The sequence below is a fragment of the Lepidothrix coronata genome, unplaced genomic scaffold (genome assembly GCF_001604755.1).
Source record: "Lepidothrix coronata isolate B3197 unplaced genomic scaffold, Lepidothrix_coronata-1.0 Scaffold51, whole genome shotgun sequence".
In the NCBI taxonomy this organism is placed as follows: Eukaryota; Metazoa; Chordata; class Aves; order Passeriformes; family Pipridae; genus Lepidothrix; species Lepidothrix coronata.
Window position 1 is genome coordinate 1410563 of NW_016690231.1, and position 15865 is coordinate 1426427.

Consider the following 15865-nt stretch of genomic DNA (forward strand, 5'->3'; position numbering starts at 1 on the left):
ACTATCACTGCAGTTAATAGTTGTGTAATTCCCACAATACTGATTATTTGTTCCAATCTAAACCTCTGAGAGATCTTGAATAGTTTGAAATTTTATTCACCATTTATACTGTGGTGGCATTTACACGGTAAAACCACAACAGACCTTAAGTATGCAGGATACTATGAAATACACATTAATGGCAGCTATCTGTATTCATATTCTGACCTTTGTGCAGCCAAATATTATGCTTTAAATCAGTTTTCTCATCTTGTTTAAACAAGCTTAGCTCTTGTTTGGGAAGCAAGGCATGTTTTCTGTACCAGCAAAAAGACTATACAGGTTCCAGTTGACTGACTAAACTCTTTTCTCTAGAAATGTTTTATCCATACCATTTTTGCCCATCCCACTTACTGGATGGAGGCAATTTAAACAGCAGAGCTAAGCCTCCTGTTAGATCTGGACATGTTAGATGGAAGCAGATTTCTCAGCCCATGTTCGATGGGACACAGCCTTCTCCAGTCCAGGTATCCCTCTTTTGATGCTGGTGAACCAAAAAAACTGATAACTAAGAACACACATACTTCAGTGGAAGTACTTCTGAATATGAAACAAGAGTGTTTTGCTCAAACTGAAACCACCTTAAATTTCTAAGGCGAGAATTGGCCAGCTCTCCCAAGACAGTGCAAAATTCCTCTAGAAACTGGACTGAAAAGAACACATGCCTTTCTCCCATAACAGGAGCATTTATCACGTGTTTCAAATGCATTGATCCACCACTGCTGGAAAATCCAGCCTGTGGAGTGAGCCCACAAAGCCCAACATCCAAACACGGACCATCTTACCCAGACGAGCGCTCGTCTCACCTATTCCTACCCCACGTGAAACAAGCTCGAGCCCAGCAGCAGCATGAGGATGACACGAGTGTCCCTTCCCCTACCTGATATTGTTGAGTCCGTTGTGGGCCACCTGGTGATGCACTTGGTAGTTGAGAGGCGGAGGGATGTGGCTCGGAGGCTGGCTCCGAAGGTCAGGGATTAGCTGAGGCTGCGACTGCGGCCGAGGTTGAGGTTGTGACTGTGGCCGAGGCTGCGGCTGAGGCGTGAGCCTTGGTGGTGCTGGTGCTGAAATCACTGGCTCCTTCTTCAACAGCGGGCTTGCTCTGGCACTTGACGTGGGCGCTGAGGAAGTAGAAGTCACAACGGCAGCTACTGGCTGGGGGCTGGGGATGGGCAGGGCGAAGGGCACGTCGGTGCTCAGTTCCCGGCTCCGCTCTAGCCCAGACACCTTTGGGACATTGGCTGCTTTCGCTTCTGGCTTGTCATTCAAGGTGGGACCTGATGGAGCAGCGAGAAAGAGAACAAAGCGCACGATGAAAGGTTTGCATTTCGTTCCCTGCTTGGTGGAACACACGCCTGGGAAAAAACAAGTCATGTTGGAGCTCGTGGGAGCGTCGTGGGAGCACTGCTGCCACAAGATGGATGTGTGTTTGTGTCTGTCCTTCCGCTGTCCTTGACTGGCCAGTCTACAGTACTTTCAGCATGTGTGTGAGAGACTTAGCTGTCATTAAATGAATGCAGCATACTACAGAGAACATCCAGCTCTGTGACTCCTTCCGAGTCCCAAGGTTGGGTACAGCAGGAGTGTGAACATGTCTCAGGTTACTGCTACAGTATTTCCTGCTCCATGAAGTTTTAAGGCTGATAATGAACTCATGAACACAAGCCTGACCATTATGACATTTCACTTTCTCAACGCTCTTTCAGGGTAACCCACGTTGCATTTAGGCTCAGCTCCAGCTATGACACACCGACCCAAGCACTAATCATTAGTGATAACCCCACCTGCCTTCTGGGGAGACTACCTGGGATGTCTGCGTGGGAAGTTCAGTGAGCACCCAAGTGTAGTCCTGCTCACCCTAAGTAGTGCACGCTGTAAGCATGGCACGCCAAAACATCAGGAATACTGTGACCTTGTAAAATGCACAGTGGGAATTCCATACGGAATTACTCCTCCTCTGATGCCAAATACTGCTGTTTTTCATAATTAAGTTAAACAAAGCAGCCCAAAGGGTTAAAAGGCTGGAAAGGGAAAAGGGAGGAAAGGAGAGATATTTCAGATCAAGCAGTATCCAAAAGGTCAAAGACAACTGAAAAGACCAACATGAAAGCAATTCAACTCCCACTGTAACTCCCTTTTTGACCTAATCTGTGTATCCAAGAAAAGCTCTTCAAGGGTTACAAGAACTGATGCTGTGGATGTGTTTCACATGCACATGTCCCACCCTGCACACACAGCTCTTCTGACTGTTAGGATATGTGGTTTTGTGACCCACCAAAACGTGTTGGGGGCTGTTTGCATTCTGCTGGCTTTCAGACATGCGAGAGATGCTACCCACTCTCATTAACATGCTCCCAACACCCTCACAAACAAATTCCACCTTTGAAACTTTCCCATCTCATCAAAGGACTGAGCCAGTTCCTGATGTAGGAGGTGGAAATAACACACAACACACACCACGAGCTAATTCTGGCCGTGCAGATGCTCTGACCAGGCGTTTGTGAACCAGCCCAGGCAAGGCCAGCGCCCTCAGTGCTGCTCTGAGGACCTGAGCACCCTCGTGCCCGCGGTAGATGAGAGGAGGACAGCGATGAATCACAGCCTGCAGCACACCAGCTCGTGTTCTGTACCCAAAGTGCCCACGTGGGGATGGCATCTCCTTCCCTGAGATAAAAGACAGCTTCCCACACTGCTTCTGGCTCTGCTTGCACTCTCACCATAGCACCATTTCCTTCAGCCCTCAATCAATCAAGTCATCACTACATATGTATAAATTCAGAACATGAGAAGACGAATGGAAACATATGAACCATATTTATCAGTTGAAAATGTCTGAGGTCTTGTGGCCTCAAACCCACAAGTAACAGGAAAAGAAGCCTTTCCAAACACCAGTGTTTTGGCTGGCAAGAACTACTATCAACCCTGTACTTTACAGCACCTTATACATCTTTACAGGTTTGACACAATGTCTGGAGGTCCTACATTATTCTCTACAATAAATATAAGGCTAACTCTCATTTCAGTGAATTTGTTTTTCAAATATGAGTTCATGCATCACAGGTACCCTGGTTGTGAGATGTAACTAGACTTGGTTCCAATGCTACTTAGAATTTATTTCTAGAATCAAATTCTCATCGCTCTTGTGCACCATTATTTTTTATACTGCCACCTATGTTTGTAAATGTTCCTCAGATTTTATTACTAACAATTGAAAAATTGTCATTGCCTAGTCAAGCCAGGCCTCCCCACACTGCTTTTTGGAGAAAGTGTATTCCCAGCTGTAGATCCCACTGTTTTTCAGGAGCTACCCATTAAAAGCAACTGGGTTTCATTCCAGAGCAGAGGTTTCCTCAGAGCCCATTAGCTCTTTCTACCCAACAGGCCTCCTCCTACAGAGTTAAACTTCATATTGGGTAATTATGGGCAATGTAGACTAATGGTGTATATTCAAAACACACTGGCACCACAAAAGTTAGTTGAGTAAAAAGTCAATTAGATCCAAAACAAATCAATGAAGTCCCACATTAAAAGCAGCTGTTTGACCAGTTTTATGTACAACTATCGATTCCCTGTGGTTTCAGCATTAGTTCTCATTTGCAATTTTCTCAAAGCAAAAGCTCAGGCTCCCTTGCTGACTGAATTGACCAGCCAGCCTGGTTGTTTGTTAGTTCTAGGGGTACATGACTAATTTCTGCTGCCAACTCCCATCTCCCAGGCTGCAGGACTGCAATGGTTTTGTGTTTCATTTGAGCCAGTGGAATCCCCAAGCCTTCTCAGCCACCACCCAGGAATGGGTAAAGCCCCGTGTTTTGGTGACTTGCCATTTCTCTTTCTGATGGCTGCCATGCACACATGGAAGTCTCTGAGCTACCTTGCCTGGAATCCCTCAGAAAGTTAATGATTTTAGCAAGAGATGTTGCCCGTTCTGATCAGGGTCTCAAACTCTGCAGTTTCTCCATAGTATGCTTGAATATCCCTCCTAAGGGAACTACACTCTTGTGTGCCCAAGCTGTGACCAGGCTGAGTGCTGCTCACATATGGAGATGTCCTAAGGAAAGCAACCAAATATTCGCTTTTGTGCAAGGTGGATCAGGTTGCATTGAGATCCTTTCAGAAATTTCTGTTCTTGGGCTCCTCATCGAGCCCTTCTGAGCAGATGGACCCATGGAGCTGAGCACAACTGCCCCAACAAAAACACAGGCCCACCCGACCATGCCACAGCGTTCTAGAGGCAAAAATGTGTTTATTTTTACCAAGTCCTAGAGTAATTTTCATGCTTAATGATAACAGGCTGAGCCAATTTGACAGTCAGCTCCAATAATTCAACCTTAATTAAACCTGAACGCATGTCAGTTCAGCTTGTCCCTTCACAGGAAATCTGACATTTGTAATGATTCATGTTTCAGCCATGCTATGGGAAGGCTGGATCACATCTGCCATTCTCCACCATGCAGAGCGCTACCCCTTTTCAGCATGCCAACTTTTGTTTATTTTCTAACCAAACATTTTGGACTTCTTCCATTGAGAGGTTTTCTTAAATGCACAGACAGTGAAACATGTCTTGATCTCGGGGATGAATGATGACTGAGTGCAAGAGACAGGGGAGGGAGGGCTGAAACTGCTCTAACAAGAAAAATAACAACAACCTGGGATTAGTAATTCTTGCCTCCTTGATCAACTAATTTGTTCATTTGGAGCGTTGCAAAATGTTAACCTTCCTACGTCTTGGGCTACATCCAATTCCAGCTTAGGCTGGCAAAGATGAAAACTTCACAATTTTTAAAAGCACAGAGAGCTTTCGCTAGTGCTGGTGTAAATCTGCAGAAATCAGAGGTGAAGCTTAAGGGAAACCCTAAAGTCAACTACAGTTTAAATTGCTGTATAAAGACGGTTTCAGAAGGAGTTACCTGAACCTGAAAGACCATCAGCCAATATCCCATGTGAAACTTGCCTGAATTCAGAATCTGTGACTGGAATAACCATGCATTGCCCATCCCCAGGGCTGTACAGGGTGACTTGCCTGCCAGTGTGTAACTACATGGCATCGAAGGCTAAACACAATACAGAAAGTCCCAGACACAAATTAAACCTTTCTGTTACAGGAATTTGCTTTCAAGCTGATTAAGAGTAGCTCAAGTGCAAGGGATTAAACATGTAAAGGCTGCTTTGAGAACTCCAATAAGCAGTTGCTGTGTTATACAAACAGTACTTAGGGCAACAGCAGTTCCAGCCCTGCCTCTTGCTCTTTGCAAGCTGCTGGTTGCTGCTGAAAGGAGACTGTCAACACACGTACAATGTGATTGGAAATAATCTAATCTTGCTTGCACGCCTTTCCTTTGTCTCTTGAAAAAAAGAAAAGTGGAGTCATTCAGACGGCTTTCTGCAGTCTCCCTGCAGCCTCCCTCGTTGCATTCAAACAGCAAGGGTGACGGGGTGATGTGAGAAAGAAATTCCTCTCCTACATCCATCAATGACATCTTTACCAATGGCAATTTCCCAAGAAACACAACAAGCACCATCTGCAGCCCATCTATCCACCCCGTACACATCCCTAAAAACAGACACAGGCCAGGCTGGCTATGATGAACCCTGCTCCATATTACAATTCCAGCAAGAAACGCTGCAAAAGCATCACCACAGGAATTATATGTGGCAAGAAGCTGAGTATTTCAGAGCGTGTTGATGAGTCCCAGAGAAGAGTTTGGAAGCATCAGCAAGGGGAACTAGTAAAGAAAAGCATGACTTTACAGCAGTAGGTCAAAACAAAGAAGTAACTAAAGGAGTGTATTCAGTGAACATCAGTAAACATTTAGTGTTTTATTATATTTTATATTGAATTTTAAGACTGCTGCATAATGTATTGTGGATATGCAACACAACATAAGCACAAGATTGCATTGGCAGCGATAACACTGACACTGCTAGAGTGCTTACAAGTGAAAATCAATATTTAAGTGCTAATTCTTTATCCCTAGCTGGCTTTTGCTTTTATATAGATGGCTTTTTCATTGCATTTTAGGAGGGTAGCACTACTTAAGACATTAAATGATTATAGGCTGGTTTGCAAAGGCAAGGCAAGCAGAGCGACAATACAGAAGCACCCAACACATGGGGCACAGAGTTCCTCCAGCTATTTTAACACAAATCAGCTCAAGATAAAAAATAAAGACCTGGGACTTGCACATCTAACTACTGTCTGGAAGGGTCCATGGTGTGTAAAGTGAATGATTTTTAGCATTGAGAAGCAAAGGCCAAGTTGCCATCGTGACAGCAGAACTACACCCGTTAGGCTGCAGCAAAACAACGTTCTCCTGTGACATGGGCTCCTCTGAACACCACGGGCTGCTGGTGGGCTCTCCATGAATAATTACAGTGTTTTCTCACAGAGGAAAGTAAGCTGAGTCCGAGCACAAACCCTCACACCTGGCTCTGAGCCTGCACTGCCGAGCTGGCCTTTGTTCCTGGCACTGCTCCCCCAGCCCATCCCTGAGACCCAGCGCTGCCTTGGCTTCCAGCGGGAAGCTCCTTCCCAGCCCGCTCTGGATTCGGCCCCTATCACTCAGTTCATTTGTACAGAGCTGTCTGTCAAGTCACATCGCTTTGCTGCAATCTGAAACACCCTCCCAACAGCTGCCACTATCAATTACTCTCCCAGACAGCCCTGACTATCAGGAAGAGAACTGGAGCGAGCACTTGCCAGTTTTAATAAACTGTGTTGCCCAAGTCATTTAACCTGCTAGATTGCTGTATGCTGGGGCTGTAACAAGCCTTCAGCTTTTCAACCCAGAAGAAAGCAGCAATGGCAAAAAGCTGTCAGCTTGGTCCTCAGAATTAACTTCCAAGGGTGTCTTCCCCCAGCTTCCCTTCCGAAGCGCCCGAGTTTAAAAGTGAAATATCTTCAAGTCATTTTCATAATGTCACGACACGGAAAGCAGCTCACATTTTTAACAGAACCAGCAACTCCTGGGAGTGAAGGGCTGACATGCTCCACGACTTTCATGTTAGGAGCACTCCTGAGCAGAGAGAGCTCCTCTCACACCCACATGGACATGACCTGTGGGCACTCCCCAGTGCTGGCTCTGCACATATCCCTCACCACCATCCCAGCCAGGGGCTCCAGGATGCCCTGACCACCTCCAGTTACAGTTTCTCTCCCCATCAAAAACTCAAACCGGCAAATTCACATTTACTTCGGTTCTTTCAGGACCAGTAGGAAAGATTTCCTACAGAAACATTTATTTAAAATCAAAACACTTCCATCCAGATCAGTGTTTTCAGTTTGTGGCTCACATATATACCAAGATGTGAACTTTAATCAAAAAGAAAAGGTCTACCATCATTAGGATTAAATTGGCACACAGGAATCTGCACATCCACCAGAAAGCTTACTGGACTCTGCAAATCAAAAAGAAGATGCAGACCCACTATGCTAAATGTTTTCCTTGGCCAGCTCCAGAGATAAGAGCCTTTGTTGTGAAAGCTTGCAGCACAGAAAGGTTTCACCCCCTCCCCCAGAAACTGAGAGCAACAGCATCAGGACCTACGGACTTGACGCCGATTTGCTGCTTTATGGTTCTTTAATGGGATGTTTTATTCCTGGAGATTTGGGAGCTTTCCATGCTCTATCGAGGCATGTTAGCTGGAAGCACACATGATGACACACCAGGGCTGCAGGAGCCGAATGAAAATGGGTGCCAAACACAAGGATTGGGGCCACAGCACAAAGAAGGAGGATCACCATTCAAATCCCCCCGAAGTAAGTCACACTGCATTTCCCCAGCAATGCTGCTTCTGGCAAGGTCTCAATGCAAAGCTGAAACTGGATTTGCAGCTAAAGCACCTACTGTAGATGCTGGCACTGTAATGAGATTGAAAGTTTCATACAGGCTTTTTAATCCGGGGCTATAATGGTGGATCAAACGGGTTGAATCTCCTCAGTGCTGCTCCTAAGCAGATGCTGAGTGCCTACAAACCAGTGACATAGAAGCCACTCTATTTCCCTGGCCAGAAGACATTGCTAAAGCTTCTTGTAGTTACTAAAGGTGTGTTTGTCTTGTTTGGTTCTGGTTTTTTTACCTGTGATGGCACATTGTGCCCCTCATCCAAATGACAGACGCAACACGGTAAATAAGCTGTTTAGAAAGACACCCCTCCAAAGATGAAAGCAAGCAAGCACACATCCTCAGCTCCAGATGGAAGCTTTTAAACAGACAGAACTGCTATATACCAAGGAATCTTATGATTTTAATTAGGCAAACAAGGGCAAATAATAAACCATCAACTACTACATTACAGGAGAAAATGTACTACTTTTGCTGTTTGAAATCCTTATTGATTCCCATCTAGCCTGCGAGTGAGTTATTAATCACTCCAATTAAATCATGAACACAGGTCTTTACGCTGAAATTGAACCCCCAACAATAGATCAATAACTCAAACCTCCAAGAGCAATTACTGCTCAGCATAATAGAGCAGCCTGTTACAGAGAGCTCCATGCAGACCACAATTCCCTCTGTCATATCCTTCACAGGCAGTGCAAACAAACTGGGAAAAGAAAGATTTTATAACTATTATTTTCAAAATAAACAGACATCTGCTTAGAGTTACCTAATCTCTCTCACATCACAGAGGCAGATCTGCCAAGGTCACATTGGAGACATGATTACATTTTTTCACAATTTGTTATTCTAGCAAAGCCCTGATAAGATTGAACTATTGAAGTTCACACTCTGGTTTAATTTCAAGAGGTTAAATGCCAAATCCTTTTCTTATTGCTACAAGGAAGGGATCTGCCAGGCTGCATAATACCCTGTGTGGGCTAAGACAACAATTTTGTTTCATCTGCACAGTCTTATGAAGGTTTTGACTTTATTTTTTTTTTTAAATGACATCAGAGAACTCCAAACTCCCAAAGAAATGATTTAAAGTAAAATCAGAAAGTGAGATTATTCCGGAGGAGCGTGAATGACCTTTCAGATCGTCCAGCCTGGAGAAGTTAAGTCAACGTCTGGCTGAGAAAGCACACTTGCTAACCAAAACCAGAAAAAGGCAGGAAAGAACATTCTGAAACACCAGATCATCTCTGCTGGGAACAGGAGATGATTGTCCTAACCAGCCAAGCGTATGCAGGGTCACAAAAATTCCCATCTCTGCCTTGGAAGACAACTGATGCTTGTCCTGATGTAAGGAAAAGAGGAACCATCCTCACTCAGGCTCTCCAGTGCCCTTTAACTCCCTGTCCTTTCCAGGTGAGAGCCGTTTTTCTGCACACATCCTTGCTTTGACAGGCTGGCCCCTTCCAGCAGGCCCCTGAGCCCAATCCATCACCCTTCCTCAGGGGAGCTATTGGCAGCCAATTAAGTGGTGATGGACCCACACCACGGAGCTAATCAAGATGAGTTCATACCCTACCCTTCAGCCTAAGGGCACTGGCTCCTGTCCACCATGAGTGTCACATTACTGCTGCTTCCCTTGTCACTCACTGTTGGATATGCTGGAACAGCCTTGGACAAGGCTCAGCACACACATGGAAAAATGACACCAGATCAGGCAATGCAAGAACAGGAGCAGGTAAGGGGGCAGACAGGTAAAGGCCAACAGACTGCAGCAAATGTCAGCAAGAGGGAAGAGCGTTTCAACCAAAGGCTGCTGCAGGTTCTGCTAGAGGCAGGTCCTCTTGCATGGAAACACAGTGGCATCAAGCTGGCTGTGCAGCCCTGGAAGCCAGCAAAACATCCACAGGACCAGCAGGAGGGATGTGCAGGGAACACGCAGAGCACAGAGGACTGAAGATGCCATGGAAGAAAACTCACCTGGAGATCTTTGCTGAAGAGCCACAAAACCTGCCCATTCCCCACATGCTTTGTGCCTTCCAGACCCACTGTTACAGCACGTTGTTCAGGAGGCTCTGTGCTACATTCTGCCATTTAAATTTTTAGGGATAACAAGGACAGCAGCGATAATTTCTGCTGGATTTCAGTCTGCAGTGGTCCTCGCTAGTCGTCAGACTGCAGAGGACCCACTGCATGCAACGTGTGCAGTCAGTATGTGAAGTGCCAAAGCTGCTTTTCTGGCCCAGGGAAGCCAAACCTCAAAGACACAAAAGGGTGGAAAACAGATCTGTTTAGAAATGTCCTCAGTAACTTCACTAAGGTCCACACCTGATGTTATGGCTGGAGTTCTGAGAATGGAAAGTTCTGCTGCAAGGTCACACAGTGTCTGCTGAACAGGCACTGAGGGGAGGGACTGACCATGCACAAACAAGCAAAATCCCATCTCGTTTATTTGTTATGTCCAGCCCTCACAGTTCAGTAACTGCTGTCACATTAGTGCTAATACACTTATAATTTGTGAAAACAACACTTGAGATCGAGTGCTTGTCAAGTGGGGCCACTGCCTTCCAGCCAGCAGCTCCTCATACCCTGCAGTCTCCCACTGCCCTCCCTCCGCATTCCCAGGCTCCAGGAGGCACCTTCCAGGGAGATCCCTCCCCTGGATTTAGCAGCAGCACATCACTACTCTAAATCAACACGTTTAGCTGTTACCAAATTGCCTCCATTTTGCTGGCAGTTGTGCAGTAGCACCTCTTTCCATTAACCTGGTTGAGAATCTAGGGTCAAGATGAAGAGAAACTGGAAGGATTTCCCTGCAAGTTCAGGAGCAATAAGCTCTCTCATCTCACACCTCTTGGCATGGTCAAAATCCAGCTCCAGACCTGCTTGAATGGCATCTTAAGAAAAAATTGAGATATTGAAATTAACAGACTGAATACATTAACAACATTTCCAGTTGCATCATGGATAATTAAAATATTTAAGGGACAAGCTGCAAGTTGTTAATCAAGGAACGTTTACTTGAATGGTGTGTGCCCTTTGGATTTGGTCCCTATGGCAACCAAATATTCACTCCAAAAGGATGAGCTGGAAGAAGGATGTCAGGAGCTGCCTCAACATTTTAATTCACACAGTGAGCAATGAATAAATACAGCTACTGACAGCACAGCACAGGCAAAAAAGGTTCATAAACAGCATCAGGAAGCCACGGATGGCCTTTTGCTTTTTTTTAAGACTAAAAAAGTTCACTCTTCCTTTAAACACACCCACTGTAAAGATCAAGAAAATTGGACTGTGTTGCACGTGAATTGCACGTATTAGCTACTGATAACAAAAGGGCTACAAGAGAGGAGCTTTTCTTCACTTCAGTTCTCAATCCTTGATTTTTTGCAGTTTTGTTTCCACTGCCCACACTGGAAGATGTTGCGTCTTCAGAAAAATCTTTTCCTTCCCACCTGGTTCCACAGGAACCACATTTTGAGAACACAACAGCATGTGAAGGATGCCTTTGCAGGATGCTTGGAAAGAAAAATGTGAGGGATGATTGGTTTTTCCTTCTAAACAGGAAGAGAGGTTTGGTATGCAATAAGGAACAGAACACTTCACTGCACTGCAGAAGGCAAACTCCTTCAGCATGATCTCAGCGTGTGAAGTGCAGCTGCAAAGCTCCTTCCAGCTTTCTCCTTTGATGAAGTGTGAATTCTTCAATGGGCAGTAGAAATTTTGGAAATACTTCAGTGATGGATAGGCTGGAGGATAATGTATGATCTGGCATCTAATAAGACCTAAGAGAGGAACACTGTGTCGTGCATTGCAATGGAATCACACCTTATTAATGGAAAGGTGCTCTTGAATCTCTTCTTGTGTGAGGGTTTATGGCTGTGGAAAAAAGTCTTTCAAGGCTGGAGAGTGTAAGGCTGCATGGATTGCTGAGATGCCAGCCAGAATGAGCAAAAAGCCTTAAACAGGACCTCAGGACTTGCAAACCCACATATTTGCTCTACACTCCTCCTCCCACTGACTCCTTGGAGTCCCTTTACACCCATTGCAGTGGCCCTGCAATGAGCATCAGGCATAAGCACAACAATTTCTACAAGGCTGCTGCATGGAATCTGCTGCAGGTTGTCATGGCCATGGAAGACCCTTGTGACTCTGCCATGCAGGAGGCTCCTCACTGCAGTGAGGGTCACTCAGGACAGTCCTCACTGCCCTACTGACTGAGGTATTTGGCTTTCTTGGTGCCATGGGTTTGCAGGGAGCCCTGCAGCACATGGCTCTGTCCTGTCCCACTCCCCAGGCAGAGCCACAGCTCTCACAAACCCCATGTTACCCTCTGAGCTGGATTTGAGCTGGCACTGCCACAGCACTAAACCTCTGTCTTGGGCAACAAACAAGTACAGGCTCAGACTCCTGTAAGGATAATCACAGCAATGGCCTCACACGAATCTGCTGCACGTTTTTATTTCAGTATTGGGTGAAAGGAAGAGAGAAGTATCTGGGCTTAGCCTGCAGGTACTTTTCCAAGACAGTAATTGCTGCATAATTCATATTCTTGTTTTCACATGTTTGCCATGTGTACCAACAATTCCACTGAATTCACTCTAAGTTTTTCCCTCAAGTTCTCTCCATGTCACAGTTTTTCCAAACTGCAGAAACACAAACAAGCCAAAATCCAGCACTAAGCAGCAACTCGGGTTTGGCAAATTCCTGTAATCCCAGATTCTTGCACATTAGGAGGGGATAGTGGAGTCTAAGCTAATTCTTGAGTTTCCACTCCCCATTAGCACAGCAGACAACATCCTTCACTCATTAGATCTGTATTTTCCTGCAAGCAGTTCTCTGTGATGTCAGAATTGAGTCTTTGTATGTCTACCCAAAGCCACCTGCTCCCCATCAACTCCAGATCCCACAGGCTGGAGGAGTGCTGCCCTCTACATGAGGGAAATAATAAGTATTTGTGACTGATAGGAAATCTCAGCACAGTAAGAAGCAATTTATAGCTTCCGCAGCAAGGAGGCTCACAGAGAAGTGGCAGCAACAATGCAGGTCCTCAACTCAGCCCCTCAGCAATGGTTTGAGGCATCTTTACTCATATTAAATTGGAGATGACATCCTAGATCCTTGCAGGGAGGAGAAGTGCATTTGTTCTAAAGGACCCCAAATGGTTAATCAATCCAACAATTACAAATGAAACGCCTCATCTCTCCAGGGGCAGAATCCAAGTTGTGGTGCCACTGGTTTTGAGGACACAATATGGTTTTGTTTTTGAGGACACCACTCCAAACTGCCAGTGGTTAGTTGCAGGGAACCACCTCCTCCCACATTAACATATTCATTTGCAAAATCTATCACATATGTTGCGTGCAAACCGGCTGAGAGTTGATTCAGCTCTGACAGCATGAGAGCCTCTAGCCTAAATATCTGAAAGTAATAAAATCCACACCATCCTCCTGATTCCTCACCCTAACAGTGAAATGACCTATATTTGCTTTGCACTGTCAGTAGTGGGAAACCCACACAGATCCGTGCCCACAACCACAGACAAAATGAAGGGGGCACCAGCTTCTAACATGCCTCCATTTTAGCTTCCTCCTCCCTGGCTTGCACTAAGGATGCTAATCTTTAATCTAGCACTTTGTCTGTCCACTAATTGTCTGCTGTAACAAGGAGGGAAATGGTAAGCCTTGGTCACCCCCCTGATGCAACTGTAACAAGGAGCCCTGATGGAGCTGGAGGCCTGAGGGTCCTCACACCAGAGTGACACAGGACTGGGACACTTCATAGTGGAAGAGAGACAACGTGCCTGGCTGGTCTGCTGGGTCTGTAACACCCCAGGGCATCCTCAAGCCTCTGCCCAGCCTGCTTACTGTCCTGGCCATTCCACTTAGGTTTTCTTGGGTACCTATCCAAATGGAGCAGCATCTCTTCATCCCACAGAGGCTTGTGCTTGTTCCCAAAAGACAGGAAACAGTAGCACTGGTCCATTCTGGGGTTGAGGACCTCACAGTGGGTTAATTATCACAAGAAAAACACAAGCAACAGTGCTTTTGTTACAGATTATGGTCATGGCTAACGGCAATGACTGGGCTATCACACCCTACCTTGTGGTCAGTTCACAAATGGAAATTAGGCCAGGAAGGACAGAGCACCCATTATTTTATATATAGAGGTGGGAAGCAAGGACAGTTATGGAACAATCTCTTGCAGACAGCAGGTGTTGCTGTGTTTTTAAAAGAGTTCTCCCATCCCTTTGTTTCGCAGGCAGGCTGGCTCTGAGCTGGGCTGTTCCCACAGAGCTCTCAGCCTGCCCGAGGCTCGGAGGACCTGCTCTGAATGAGAGTTTCTTCCCATTAATTTGTTAAAACCAAAGCCAGATTCCCTGTACATTAGGTGCTGCACGTTTCTGAAAAATCCTGGCCTCTTTTAAGACCGAACACAAGCAAGAGTGGCAGGAAGGAAAAAAGAATATTCCCCATCATGAAAGGAGGAAAAAGGCACCGAGGGAGCAGTCAGCCTCTCCTATGCCATACCACATCTCTGGGGACTAAAGCTTTGCTGCATCCACAAGATAAATCCACCTTCCCTCCCTGTTCCCACAGCAGCCCAGAGCAACTCCCCAGTTACCAGTGCTGGATGCTGGTAAAGGTCTCCCTTTTCTTCCTTGTGTAAGGCATTTCCCTCCCCTTCATTTTATAAATTACCAGAACAGACATTTAAATGTTCATGAGTAATCTGAACAGAGTATTCATGCCTTGGGCATTTTCATGCTCTACAAGGAGAGAAACAAAAGGGCCTCATTTAATACCTCCCTACAGCATTCCCTGTTCCTGCTCTTCCCTTGTGAATCTCCAAAGGCAAACTCTCAGTGGTTCAAGGCTTCTGCAATACCCCAGCCCTCCCTTCTCCCTTTTTAAGATGAGCTTCTAAAGCAAATCTCTCTGGCTGACTGGAACAGGTGGTAGGAATCCTTCAAAGGAGAGAAAAATCATTTGTAACTAATAAAAAGAGAAGAAAAGTCTGATTCCCATGGTTTTACTAAGCACCCGCGGGAGTCATTCGGATGGCAGGCACATCTGCTGCTTCTGTGGCCCCCCTGGCACTGCAGCCTGGGAGCTGCAGGACAGGGAGGATGAACAGTACGTGCACCCACCCAGGACAGGGAGGATGAACAGCTTCCCAGGATGCCAAGGAATGGGGTGGCTCTCTCTGCTTTATGGGGGATTTTAGGAATGCTGTATCAGTTCCAGAGCCTGATGGACCAGGCTAAGGGCTGAGCCTGTCTTCTGCCCTGGATTTTGAGATCTAGCTTTACAAAACCAGCAAAAGCCTCTATCCTTTCCAACATACAGAAACCATCCACTGTTTGAACAAAGTTTTGTGCTAGATCAAAAAGCCAGACCTGCAAAACTGTCCTTGGGGCTTTGCTTTTATTCTTTAGCAAAACTCTCCTCTACAGTAACTTTCTGATCTGCTGCCTTGGAGAGAAACATCACAGTACACAGAGATGAACAATATACCTTAATCTCTTGCCTTATACTTGACAGGTAAAGAAGTCTGACTTGGGAAGGACCCCCAGGGCATGGTCGGCAAAGGCTGGGCTTGCTGTGTGGTGCTTGGATACAGCAGTTCTCCTGGAAAGAAGTGCAGCCCCGGGACAGCAGCTCGCTCCCCACCTCCCCTCTCCAGCCGTGCGATCCGCCTTTCTTCTCCCCTTATTGTCAAAACTGATGAGGGGAGAGGTGACAAGCTGGAAAGGCTTGGCCAAGACTTGAGAGCGAGAATTCAAAGCACCCCTGCTGCGTTCCAAAGTGCTGTTATGGCTGCTCCCTGTGTGCAGGGAATTAGGATATGGTCTCCAATCCAGCTACAAGCCAAGGAGGCAGAGGAATAGATGTGCTTTCTGCAGAGACCTCAGGTACTGCTCCTTTCCTGTATTTACTGGCAAGTACAAGGTACAGAAACATCCATGAGCAAGAGCAAATGCTGGAATCCAG

General features: G+C 45.9%; 1 protein-coding gene across 14 annotated transcripts in view; it reads right to left on the reverse strand.

Moving 5' to 3' along the window:
- The window catches only part of FBRSL1 (fibrosin like 1), a 510214-nt gene that overhangs the window by 25476 nt on the left and 468873 nt on the right, over positions 1-15865 (reverse strand). For all 14 annotated transcript variants that reach the window (XM_017815486.1, XM_017815477.1, XM_017815483.1 and 11 more), the window contains one exon: positions 920-1316. In XM_017815486.1, coding sequence (XP_017670975.1) covers positions 920-1316 — 397 coding nt within the window. The remainder of the gene's footprint in view (positions 1-919; positions 1317-15865) is intronic.